The following is a 12,263-nucleotide window of genomic DNA, read 5'->3' as shown; positions in this document are numbered from 1 at the left end:
GTAAAGGTCACCATAATGTACTATCATATTAACATCATGCTTGCTGTGTTTTCTGTAGACGTACCTGAAGAGGTTTTTTAACCTGACAGAGGAGACGGGTCCTGCGTTCAAACGGGGGCCCAGCCAGCGGAGCAGGAAGGTCAGCGAGATGCAAAATTTCTTTGGTCTCCAGGTGACAGGAACCTTGGACGCTGAGACTGTGACGATGATGAAGAAGCCACGCTGTGGGGTACCTGATGTCCAACTCAGCCGCTTCACCACCTTCGACAATCGCAAGTGGCAGACCAACCAGGTTACCTACAGGTGAGAGGAGTGAGAAAGACTAATTTGACCATGGTGAATTTATGCTAAGAAAAAATAAGGCTTGTCATGTTATCATTTAGTTATTTGCGTTTATTAATCAGGTGGTCTTTAAACTTTGAGAAAAACATAAAGGCAAGTATCCACTTAGTGTGGATAATAATGTTTTAGTATTTGCAAACATCAAGTTATGCACAAAGACAGTGATGATAGCCCTTTGAGAAATGTTTTTCTAATGTTGACTGTTGGTATATTGTGTTCTTCAGGATTGAGAACTACACCCCTGACATGTCTGTGGCTGAGGTGGACAACTCCATAGAGAGAGCACTACAGGTGTGGGCCAAGGTCTCCCCCCTGAGGTTCACCCGCATCTACAGCGGCATCGCTGACATCAGGATCTCCTTCGGCACCAGAAGTAAGCAACTTTTATCCTACCTAACACAATGAAACAGAAAAATACTGTGAAACGTTTATTGTACATTATGATGCATTGTGGGAACATTTTGTGGGTGGGGAAGGAAATGCTATATTTCGAGTGGTACTGTAATTCCATCGCACAGAATACAGTACCAGACCGTATTTTTGGAGTGCCGAAAGCCTTTTGTCCACTAGTGAGTGAATGGCATTGTTGTCTGGCTCATTAACATATTTTGAGGTGTGCCTTGTAAGAGGCTATATTTGTTGCACCCATTAGTGAGAATGCTGTACCAATTTAACTGGTATGTGGTAGAAGTGCCCCATCAATTTACAATGTATAGGGGACAAATTGGAGTGGCAGTAAGTCTTAAACCTTTAATTGTCAACCTCAAATTACCTAACAGCCAACCTGCTGGCACCAACCCCATGTAATTACAGCAAAATACAAACCTTACCTCCCCTAATTGAATATCATTCATTCATCCATTCCAGTCTACTATAGTCAATTCTGCAGTATTGTAATGTGTATAATTACACAGTGCATGCTTTGATACTGTATTTAGATTACAGGTGGTATATTGAAATATGAAAAACAGTAACTTACTAACCACTTGCTGCTTGTAAGTTACTGTCATATTCACAGCAACCCCTTTACAGTGTACTATAATTAGCTAATAAGCTGATGTACCATAATGTCATACTGTAGATGTTCACAAAGAATGTATCCATTTAAAAAGGGAACATAAAGTACTGTATGTACTGTATAGTGCTTTGTTTTGAAAGACAGACGGTCACTTCAAAGGCTCTCAGGATGGTTTTGTATAGCAGAGTTAGAAAGGGAGGGATGCAGGGAGATACCTGTAGAGGATCCACTGTTTGCATTCCTCCTGTCAGAGCATAGTGCAGGTATAGACCTATTCAGGGGCAACCTCCGCTACATGCCACTTACATAACCAACATCACCACCACTCACAAACACAACATCAGTGGCATTCTACTGCACTTTAATCTCTTTTACATGGTTTGATGTGCTGACAGAATGGAGACACCCAAATACCACTTACATAACCATCATCACCACTCGTAATCTTAAACACATACATCCACAGTAGCATCAATATCATGTCACTGCTTGCCCCTCACTGTAATCCGTATTTACAGTTTCATGAGTTGAAGGGGTGTTATTAGAGCCACTCTGCCTTATTTCACCCTCTGAGGTGTTACGAAGTGTATCGGTTTTAAGAAACTAACATTCTATATAAATAATTTGAATATAAATGTTAAAACAGTATGCATTTGTCCTCATCTCTGATGGCTCAAATGATGATTTCTCCTGTCCGTGTAGATCATGGTGATTCTTACCCCTTCGATGGCCCTGATGGCACCCTGGCCCATGCCTTCTCCCCCGGCCCTGACATTGGAGGAGATGCTCATTTTGACGATGATGAGTCCTTCAGCTTCAGCTCAACCAGAGGTGAGACCCTCTATCACAACAATATGTGAAACATGACTTCATTTACGCTGTTTCAATTGTAGGACAGTCCTGAGTGACATGTCATGACAATTGCCACAAAAGAGTAGAAGATCTGTAATTATGTATTGTCATCATAAAGGGTACAACCTGTTCTTGGTGGCTGCCCATGAGTTTGGCCATTCCCTTGGTCTCAGCCACTCCACCGACCCTGGAGCGCTGATGTACCCAGTGTACAGCTACACAGACCCCAGCACCTTCTCTCTGCCCCGCGATGACGTCAACGGTATCCAGTACATCTATGGTCAGTATTCAATTATCTTTTCTCTTTCTGCCCAGTTTGTTTTTGCTTTATATTGCTATATTCCATTTTGTTTGCTTTTGACTGATCAACAAAAAGGCTCAGGCCAAATAATTTATATAATTGATCTCCAAGTAATTTTATACTGGAACTTGAATTAATGAGTATCTGTGTCCTTCAGGTCCAAACACAGATGTGAACCCCAACCCAGACAAGCCAGATCCTACACCCCCTTCCACCCCTAATGCCTGTGACCCCACCCTAGTTTTGGATGCTGTCACCACTCTGCGTGGGGAGAAGATGTTCTTCAAGGGCAGGTACAGCAAATCATGTAGCCTAGATCAAATGTTCAGTGATGGTAACCTACAGCTCAAAAAAAGTCAAAGAATGACACGGTTTCCCAGGAAAACAGGTTGCCTGTTCATCTGTAATCAAGAGCTTTAACGTCCTGATGTCTTCCCTCCATCCTCAGGTTCTTCTGGCGTAGCTACTCTCAGAGCAGCAAACCACAACAGAGCCTCATCAAGAACTTCTGGCCCGAACTCCCCAACAACATCAATGCTGCTTACGAGAGCCAGCTATCTGACAGAGTGTTCCTCTTCAAAGGTATGGCAGAGTCACCAAATGCCTCAAATTAGCCCTGGTATGGCTGTAGTCTCCATAACTTGTCTGGAGACATATCAGAGCTAGCCTCATAGACTACAGTGGGTTGCGAAAGTTTTCACCCCCTTGGCATTTTTCCTATTTTGTTGCCTTACAACCTGGAATTAAAATAGATTTTTTGGGGGGTTTGTATCATTTGATTTACACAACATGCCTAACACTTTGAAGATGCAAAATATTTTTCATTGTGAAACAGACAAGAAATAAGACAAAAAAACGGAAAACTTGAAAACGTGCATTACTATTCACCCCCCCCCCCCCCCCCCCCAAAGTCAATACTTTGTAGAGCCACCTTTTGCAGCAATTACAGCTGCAAGTCTCTATAAGCTGGCACATCTAGCCTCTGGGATTTCTGCCCATTCTTCAAGGCAAAACTGCTCCAGCTCCTTCAAGTTGGATGGGTTCCGCTGGTGTACAGCAATCTTTAAGTCATACCACATATCCTCAATTGGATGGAGATCTGGGCTTTGATTAGGTCATTCCACAACATTTAAATGTTTCCCTTTAAATCACTCAAATGTTGCTTTAGCAGTATGCTTAGGGTCATTGTCCTGCTGGATGGTGAACCTCCGTCCCAGTCTCAAATCTCTCGAAGACTGAAACAGGCTTAGCCCAAGAATTTCCCTGTGTTTAGCTTCATCCTTTAATTCTGACCAGTTTCCCAGTCCCTTACGATTAAAAAAATCCCCACAACATGATGCTGCCACCAACATGCTTCACTGTGGGATGATGTTCTCAGGGTTATGAGAGGTGTTGGGTTTGCGCCAGACATAGTGTTTTCCTTGATGGCCAAAAAGATAAATTTTAGTCTCATCTGACCAGAGTACCTTCTTCCATATGTTTGGGGAGTCTCCCACATGCCTTTTGGCAAACACCAAACGTGTTTGCTTATTTTTGTCTTTAAGCAATGGCTTTTCTAGCCACTTCTCCGTAAAGCCCAGCTCTGTGGAGTGTACAGCTTAAAGTGGTGCTATGGACAGATACTCCAATCTCCGCTGTGGAGCTTTGCAGCTCCTTCAGGGTTATCTTTGGTCTCTTTGTTGCCTCTCTGATTAATGCCAACCTTGCATGGTCTGTGGGTTTTGGTGGGTGGCCCTCTCTTGGCAGGTTTGTTGTGGTGCTATATTCTTTCCATTTTTTAATAATGGATTTAATGGTGCTCCGTGGGATGTTCAAAGTTTCAGATTTTTTTTATAACCCAACCCTGTCTGTACTTCTCCACAACTTTGTCCCTGACCTGTTTGGAGAGCTCCTTGGTCTTCATGGTGCCGCTTGCTTAGTGGTGTTGCAGACTCTGGGGCCTTTCAGAACAGGTGTATATATACTGTGATCATGTGACAGATCATGTGACACTTAGATTGCACACAGGTGGACTTTATTTAGCTAATTATGTGACTTCTGAAGGTAATTGGTTACACCAGATCTTATTTAGGGGCTTCATAGCAAAGGGGGTGAATACAAATGCATGCACCACTTTTCCGTTTTTTTTTTTTTTTTTATGTTTTGAAACAAGTACATTTTTTAATTTCACTTCACCAATTTGTACTATTTTGTGTATGTCCATTACATGAAATCCAAATAAAAATCTATTTAAATTACAGGTTGTAATGCAACAAAATAGGAAAAATGCCAAGGGGGTGAATACTTTTGCAAAGCACTGTACTACTACACTATAGGCTAGTACACTATACACTATGGCTGTAATGAATACTGTGTGAATATGTGAACCTGTTTAATTGGAGCCAGGGTCATATCTCAGTACTACTTTCTCTATCCCTGCAGATAGTCAGGTCTGGGCTCTCTACGGCTATGACATCGTCCCCGGTTATCCCAGAAACCTGAACAGCTTGGGTCTGCCCAGTACCGTGAAAAAAGTTGACGCCGCCCTGTATGATGTAGATTCTCGCAAGACCTTGTTCTTCGTTGATGACAACTACTACAGGTTAGTGGAGTCTGTTTAATCATTACAAGTTATTGGATTTTTATTCATTTTTCTATGTACTGTGTATTGCCATTAGATGTCAAGAGTATCACAATCTCACTAATATTTCTGTTACCGTAGTTACGACGAGGCAAAGAAAAGGATGGACAAAGGTTTCCCCAAGCGTGTTGATGAAGGGTTCCCAGGCATGACAAGCAAAGTGACTGCAGCCTTCCAAGACCGAGGTGAGTGTGATACAGCATCTAAACACATTACAAGCCAAGCATATGGAAATATACAATGATGTAGAAAAAATGTTGATTCAACCAGTATGTGCCCAGTAGGATGTCTCTAACCTCTCTACCCTATATGGTTTTACAGGCTTTACCTACCTCTATAGTGGCTCCTACATGTTTGAGTACAGCATGAGGACCAGGAGACAGTTACGCGTGCTGGGAAACAACTACTTCCTGCCCTGTTAGAACATCGTCCCTCATGAGCCGTTTAAAGTAGCAGCCATGAACAACAATGAATGAAGCCAAATATTTTTTTATAATATATAATATAGTTGTTGTAACTTTGACATTTTAAAGATTTGTTTTCTAATAAATATTATTGTCACATATCTATTTAAATATCTATTCAAATATCTATTCATGTATCTCAATTATTTTATATGTTTCTTGATTAAATTGTAACCTAAATAATCTGAAAACATGAATGTATTGAATGAAGGCCAAACAAGTTTTTACACTTTGCAAATTCAAATAAATTCCAAGTTATTGCGATTTTTTTTGCCTTTTACTATGGTGTACTTGTGGCTGAAACATTATGGAGAAAAGATGCGTATTTGATCCATTGCTTCAAATGACATTACCAAACAATTCACTTAAACAAATATACAACCCACAGAGGGTCGTACTAACCACCCCAAACAACCCCAAAAAGGTACCCCAAACAACCACAAACAACTACAGAACAGGTGTCCCAAACAACCCGCAACAACCACAAATAGATATACCAAACAACCCAAAACAAACACAAGCAACCACAAACAGATAACGCAAACAACCCAAACAAACCCAAACAACCACAAAGAGGTACCACAAACAACCTCAAATAACCACAAAGAGGTACCACAAACAACCTCAAATAACCACAAAGAGGTACCACAAACAACCTCAAATAACCACAAAGAGGTACCACAAACAACCTCAAACAACCACAAAGAGGTACCACAAACAACCCAAACAACCACAAAGAGGTACCACAAACAACCTCAAATAACCACAAAGAGGTACCACAAACAACCTCAAACAACCTCAAATAACCACAAAAACAGGTAACCAAAAGAACCCCCAAAAAACCCAAACAGGTACGCAAAAGAACCCAAAAGTACCCTGTCCCCAAATAATGAGAAGCATCCAGCTGCAGATTATGCACACTGAGGCCACCTGTTATAAACGAAACCTCAAAGTGCATTTTGTGGTGTATTTTTGCATCTCAGTTGGTATGTGTTCTCTAACGCCCTGGACCACAGCTATAATATGTCACTAGCTCTGGTCCAAGGCATAGCTTTTAGCTAGCTATGGTCCCCACTCGCTCTGGTCCAGGGCATAGCTAGTAGCGCTGGTCCGCTACTAGCTTGTGTGGACCAGAGCTAGACCAGAGTTAATGCGGATCAGAGCTACTAGCTACTAGCTATACACTGGACCAGAGCTAGACTAGAGTTAATGTGACCAAGAGTTAATGTGGACCAGAGCTAGTTATTTACTAGCTACGCCCTGGACCAGAGCTAGTGCGGACCAGAGCTACTAGCTATGCCCTAGACCAGAGCTAGTGTGGACCAGTACTAGCAAGCTACCAGCTATGCCCTGGACAAGAGCTAGTGGCAGATTATAGCTCTGGTCCATGGCATTAGAGCACTGTACAAATACCAAAAATATAATCTGAGATGCAAGCGCTTTGAGGTTTGCAGACCAGGTGGCCTCAGGGTGCATAATCTGCAGTTTGATGCTTCTTGTTGTTTGGGGATGTTTGGGGTACTTTTGGGTTCTATTTTGTACCTGTTTGGGGTACTTTGGGGTTATTTTGGGTACCCATTTCTGGTTGTTTAGGGTGATTAGTAGGACCACCAATGGGTATCTGTATTAAGGTACATGAAACCATAACAAATGGAATGGAAATAATAACATAGATGGAGAATAACAATGAAGGAACTCAATCTTCTACATGCCACACTGATTTAGTATACCACAAGGTATAACTAAACTAATTATTTAGGGAAATCATATGGTGTGTGACTTTGATCTAGTCTGTGCTAGATCTTTTGTTATTTTTACGGTAAAATATAGATGAGCAAATATAGATGAACATTTCGAAGAACCGCTCTGCCATATCAAGCAATGATCCTCTTGTAATGAAATACAAAGGCCAATGAGTATTATGGTCCAAACACACAAAGAAAGTCCCGAAGAGGGCACGACAATGCCTTTTCCCCCTCAGGAGACTGAAAAGATTTGGCATGGGTCCCCAGATCCTCAAAAGGTTCTACAGCTGCACCATCGAGAGCATCCAGACCGGTTGCACCACCGCCTGGTTTGGCAACTGCTCGGTATCCGACTGTAAGGAGCTACAGAGGGTAGTGCTTAAAGCCCAGTACATCACTGGGCCCAAGCTTCCTGCCATCCAGGTCCTACATATATACGAGGTGGTGTCAGAGGAAGGCCCCAAAAATTGTCAAAGACTCCAGTCACCCAAGCCATAGACTGTTCTCTCTGCTACCCCATGGCAAGTGGTACCGGAGTGCTAAGTCTATGTCCAAAAGGCTTCTTAACAGCTTCTACCCCCAAGCCATAAGATTGCTGAACAATTAATCACATGGCCACCCGGACTATTTACATTGACCCCCCCTGTAACGGTTGTCGTCTGGAGGAGAAGAAGAGGACCAAGGTGCAGCGTGGTAATTGTTCATCTTGTTTAATGAAGGTGAACACTCAAAATAAAAAAACAACAAATGTGAAAAACCGAAACAGTACTTGTCTGGTGCAGACACACAAAGACAGAAAACAACCACCCACAAAACCCAACACAAAACAGGATACCTAAATATGGTTCCCAATCAGAGACAATGACTAACACCTGCCTCTGATTAAGAATCATATCAGGCCAAACACAGAAATAGAAAAACATAGATAAACAAACATAGACTGCCCACCCCAACTCACGCCCTGACCATACTAAATAAAGACAAAAACAAAGGAAATAAAGGTCAGAACGTGACACCCCCACCCTTTGTTTTTACACGCTACTCGCTGTTTATTATCTATGCATAGTCCCTTTACCCCTACCTATATGTACAACTTCCTCGACTAACCTGTACCCCCGCACAAATACTCAGTACCTGTACCCCCTGTATATAGCCTTGTTATTGTTATTTTGTTGTATAATTTTTTTTTTTTTTTTACTTTAGTTTATTTCAGCAAATATTTTCTTAACAATTTTTCTTGAAACTGCATTGTTGGTTAAGGGTTTGTAAGTAAGCATTTCACAGTAAAGTCTACACCTGTACATGTGACAAATAAAATTTGACTTGATTTTTAGCAATGGAAAGAAACCATGAGCTAGCATGACAGTCCCCAGGCTACATGAGAAAATTACACACATTTAGCAACTATTCTGGTTTGCTTGATCTAACCCCCATTATAGTCCAGTGACACAGGAGAAAATTGTCACGCCCTGGCCTTAGTATTCTTTGTTTTCTTTATTATTTTAGTTAGGTCAGGGTGTGACATGTGTGATTTATGTGGGTTTTGTAGTGTCTAGGGTGGTTGTAAGGTTTAGGGGGTTTATTTAGAGTAGTTGGGTTTATGTTTAGTATAGTTGTCTAGCTGTGTCTATGGTTGAGTGTAGGTGTTTAGGAAAGTCTATGGTTGCCTGAATTGGGTCTCAATTAGAGACAGCTGGTTATTGTTGTCTCTGATTGGGAGCCATATTTAAGGTAACCATAGGCTTTAGCTGTTTGTGGGGAATTGTCTATGTCGATGTTGCATGTATGCACTAGTTCATTCTTAGCTTCACGTTTGTTATTTTGTTAAAGTGGTTTCGTTTTGTGTTTGTTCTCTTCTTAATAAAAGAAGATGTTCTTTCCACGCGCTGCGCCTTGGTCCTCACTCCCTCCTATAGACGTTCGTGACAAAAATGATATGTTATGACACATCAAAAACAGGTAATCAGTTGTCACATCAGTATGAGGCATGCTAGCGATACACAAAGAGGTTAGTCTCCTCTCATGACAGGTGCAAGCTAGGAGTCAAGATCCTCCCCCCTTGCCAATTAAGTTTTTACAATTGCCTAATCCCCTGTTTCTGCTCTTTGAGCTACAATTAAACACATACATGGAAGTTACAGTAGGTCAACATCAGTTTAACAAGTTTCTCCCGTAAGAAAATATTCCACAGTGATTTATAAAATTTTTGTATATGTCTGAACGCTTGCTTGGATTGAATTAATCGGCAACTTTAAATAATAAGCGAATAATAGTCTGAATAATAGAGTTCCTCTCAATCCTTTTCCTATGTTTTAAGTTGTCAGCTTCAGTGTACATCCAGTAGCCTATGTTAGAGGCTGTCTGCAAACTTTCTGTATTCTGCATCAGGACGTCCGTACATAGCTAGCAATAGTTATGGTAATGCATCCTTAGTCCCAGTTGGTAGAGCATGGTGCTTGCAACACCAGAGTTGTGGGTTCGATTCCCACGGGGACCAGTATGACAATGTATACACTCACTACTGTGAATCGCTCTGGATAAGAGTGTCTGCTAAATTACTAAAACGTAAATTGTAGTTGTGCCTGTCTGGGGATGAGTAAACAATTGTAGAGAATCCTCACTAGCCTCTTACTGTTCAAGTCATTGTCAATGTCATTTAAAGCCTAGTTTAAGTATTTAAGAGTGACAATCTCAGGGCTCTTGGAGTGGGTGTCAAAATAGCTAGACTTGTTTTGGGGGGATTCCAGGTTTTCTGCACAGTTTTCCAATCAAGATTTTACAGCGGACTCATATATTCCCTGGCCGATGCTGTTGTCCAGTACTCCCCCTCTCACAGCACTACTTGCCTAATGGCAATAACTAGCTAAAACACATCAACCTAACTTGTTGGAATTTTTTTGATCACAGAGTGAAATAAATGTATTTATACTTCACTTTAGGTTTTTAACCCTAACCAACTTTGGTATCCATTAGTGATGTGTGAGTTAAATTGTTTTTTATTCTCAATCTACACACAATACCCCATAATGACAAAGCAAAAACATGTTTTATTTTTTGGGGCAAATTTAGATATATATATATATATTTTTTAAATATCACATTTACATAAGTATTCAGACCCTTTACTCAGTACTTTGTGGAAGCACCTTTGGCAGTGATTACAGCCTCAAGTCCTCTTGGGTATGATGCTACAAGATTGGCACACCTGTATTTGGGGAGTTTCTCCCATTCTTCTCTGCAGATCCTCTCAAGCTCTGTCAGGTTGGATGGGAGCGTCGCTGCACAGCTATTTTCAGGTCTCTCCAGAGATGTTCAATTGGGTTCAAGTCCAGGCTCTGGCTGGGCCACTCAAGGACATTCAGAGACTTGTCCCAAAGCCACACCTGCGTTGTCTTGGCTCGGTGCTTAGGGTTGTTGTCCTGTTGGGAGGTGAACCTTTGCCCCAGTCTGATGTCCTGAGCGCTCCAGAGCAGGTTTTCATCAAGGAACTCTATGTTATTTGCTCTATTCATCTTTCCCTTGCTCCTGACTAGTCTTCCAGTCCCAGCCACTGAAAAACATCCCCAGCGCATGATGCTAACACCACCATGCTTCACTGTAGGGATGGTGGCAGGTTTTCTCCAGATGTGATGCTTGGTATTCAGGCAAAATAGTTCAATCCTGGTTTCATCAGACCAGAGAATCTTGTTTCTCATGGTCTGAGAGTCCTTTAGATGCCCTTTGGCAAAGTCCAAGCGTGCTGCCATGTGCCTTTTACTGAGGAGTGGCTTCCCGTCTGACCACTCTACCATAAAAGCCTGATTGGTGGAGTGCTGCAGAGATGGTTGTCCTTCTGGAAGGTTCTCCCATCTCCACAGAGGAACTGTGGAGCTCTGTCAGAGTGACCATTGGGCAAGAAACAACATCTCCACTTCACTGATCCTCAACACTGGGGCCCCACAAGGGTGCGTGCTCAGCCACCTCCTGTACTCCCTGTTCACCCATGACTGCATGGCCAAGCACGCCTCCAACTCAGTCATCAAGTTTGCAGACAACACAACAGTAGTAGGCTTGATTACCAACAATGACGAGATAGCCTACAGGGAGGTGGTGAGGGCTCTCGGAGTGTAGTGTCAGGAAAATAACATCTCACTCAATGTCAACAAAACAAAGGAGATGATCGTGGACTTCAGGAAACAGCAGCGAGAGCACCCCCCTATCCACATCGGAAGGACAGCAGTGGAGAAGGTGGAAAGTTTTAAGTTCCTCGGTGTACACATCACAGACAAACTGAATTGGTCCACTCACACAGACAATGTGGTGAAGAAGGCGCAACAGCGCCTCCTCAACCTCAGGAGGCTGAAGAAATGTGTCTAAGACCCGCACACATTTTTACAGATGCACAATCGAGAGCATCCTGTTGGGCTGTATCACCGCCTGGTACGGCAGTAACACAAGTGTGTGTGGAAGGGCGGTAACACTATTGTGTTTGGATGGGGGGTAATACTAGTGTGTGGAGGGGGGGGGGGGGTAACACTAGTGTGTGTGGGGGCTGGGGTAACACTAGTGTGTGTGGACGGGGGTAACACTAGAGTGTGTGGGGGGTGTAACACGAGTGTGTGTGGAGGGGGTGTAAAACTAGTGTGATTGGAGGGGGGATGACACTAGTGGGATTGGAGGGGGATGACACTAGTGTGTGTGGAGGGGTAACACTAGTGTATGTGAAGGGGTGGGTAACACTAGTGTGTGTGGAGGGGGGTCTGGTAAATAGCAGGACGACCTCGGTATGCAGTGGAAGTCCTGGCCGGTAGCCTCTTAGATGAGAGAGGTGTGTAGGGCCTCGCAGCTCATCTTCCTCAGGTTCATGATGGCTTCGTGGGGCAGTGTGGGCTGAGGTGGGTGGTGACAGGCATATCTTGGCAAGACGCACACTCTTCTTCGG

The 12,263-nt window shown here is 42.7% G+C and overlaps 1 protein-coding gene across 3 annotated transcripts in view; it reads left to right on the top strand.

Annotated features, from left to right (window-relative positions):
* Positions 1-5,861, top strand: part of LOC129868262 (collagenase 3-like) — a 41,150-nt gene extending 35,289 nt beyond the window's left edge. For all 3 annotated transcript variants that reach the window (XM_055942081.1, XM_055942080.1, XM_055942079.1), the window contains 9 exons: positions 59-303; positions 567-715; positions 2,063-2,191; positions 2,331-2,492; positions 2,671-2,806; positions 2,962-3,095; positions 4,935-5,094; positions 5,215-5,318; positions 5,455-5,861. In XM_055942081.1, coding sequence (XP_055798056.1) covers positions 59-303; positions 567-715; positions 2,063-2,191; positions 2,331-2,492; positions 2,671-2,806; positions 2,962-3,095; positions 4,935-5,094; positions 5,215-5,318; positions 5,455-5,555 — 1,320 coding nt within the window. In that variant the 3' untranslated portion in view covers positions 5,556-5,861. The remainder of the gene's footprint in view (positions 1-58; positions 304-566; positions 716-2,062; positions 2,192-2,330; positions 2,493-2,670; positions 2,807-2,961; positions 3,096-4,934; positions 5,095-5,214; positions 5,319-5,454) is intronic.
* The last annotated feature ends 6,402 nt before the right edge of the window (positions 5,862-12,263 follow it).

Source organism: Salvelinus fontinalis, chromosome 13 (genome assembly GCF_029448725.1).
Source record: "Salvelinus fontinalis isolate EN_2023a chromosome 13, ASM2944872v1, whole genome shotgun sequence".
NCBI lineage: Eukaryota > Metazoa > Chordata > Actinopteri > Salmoniformes > Salmonidae > Salvelinus > Salvelinus fontinalis.
This window is presented reverse-complemented; position numbering and strand designations above follow the sequence as displayed.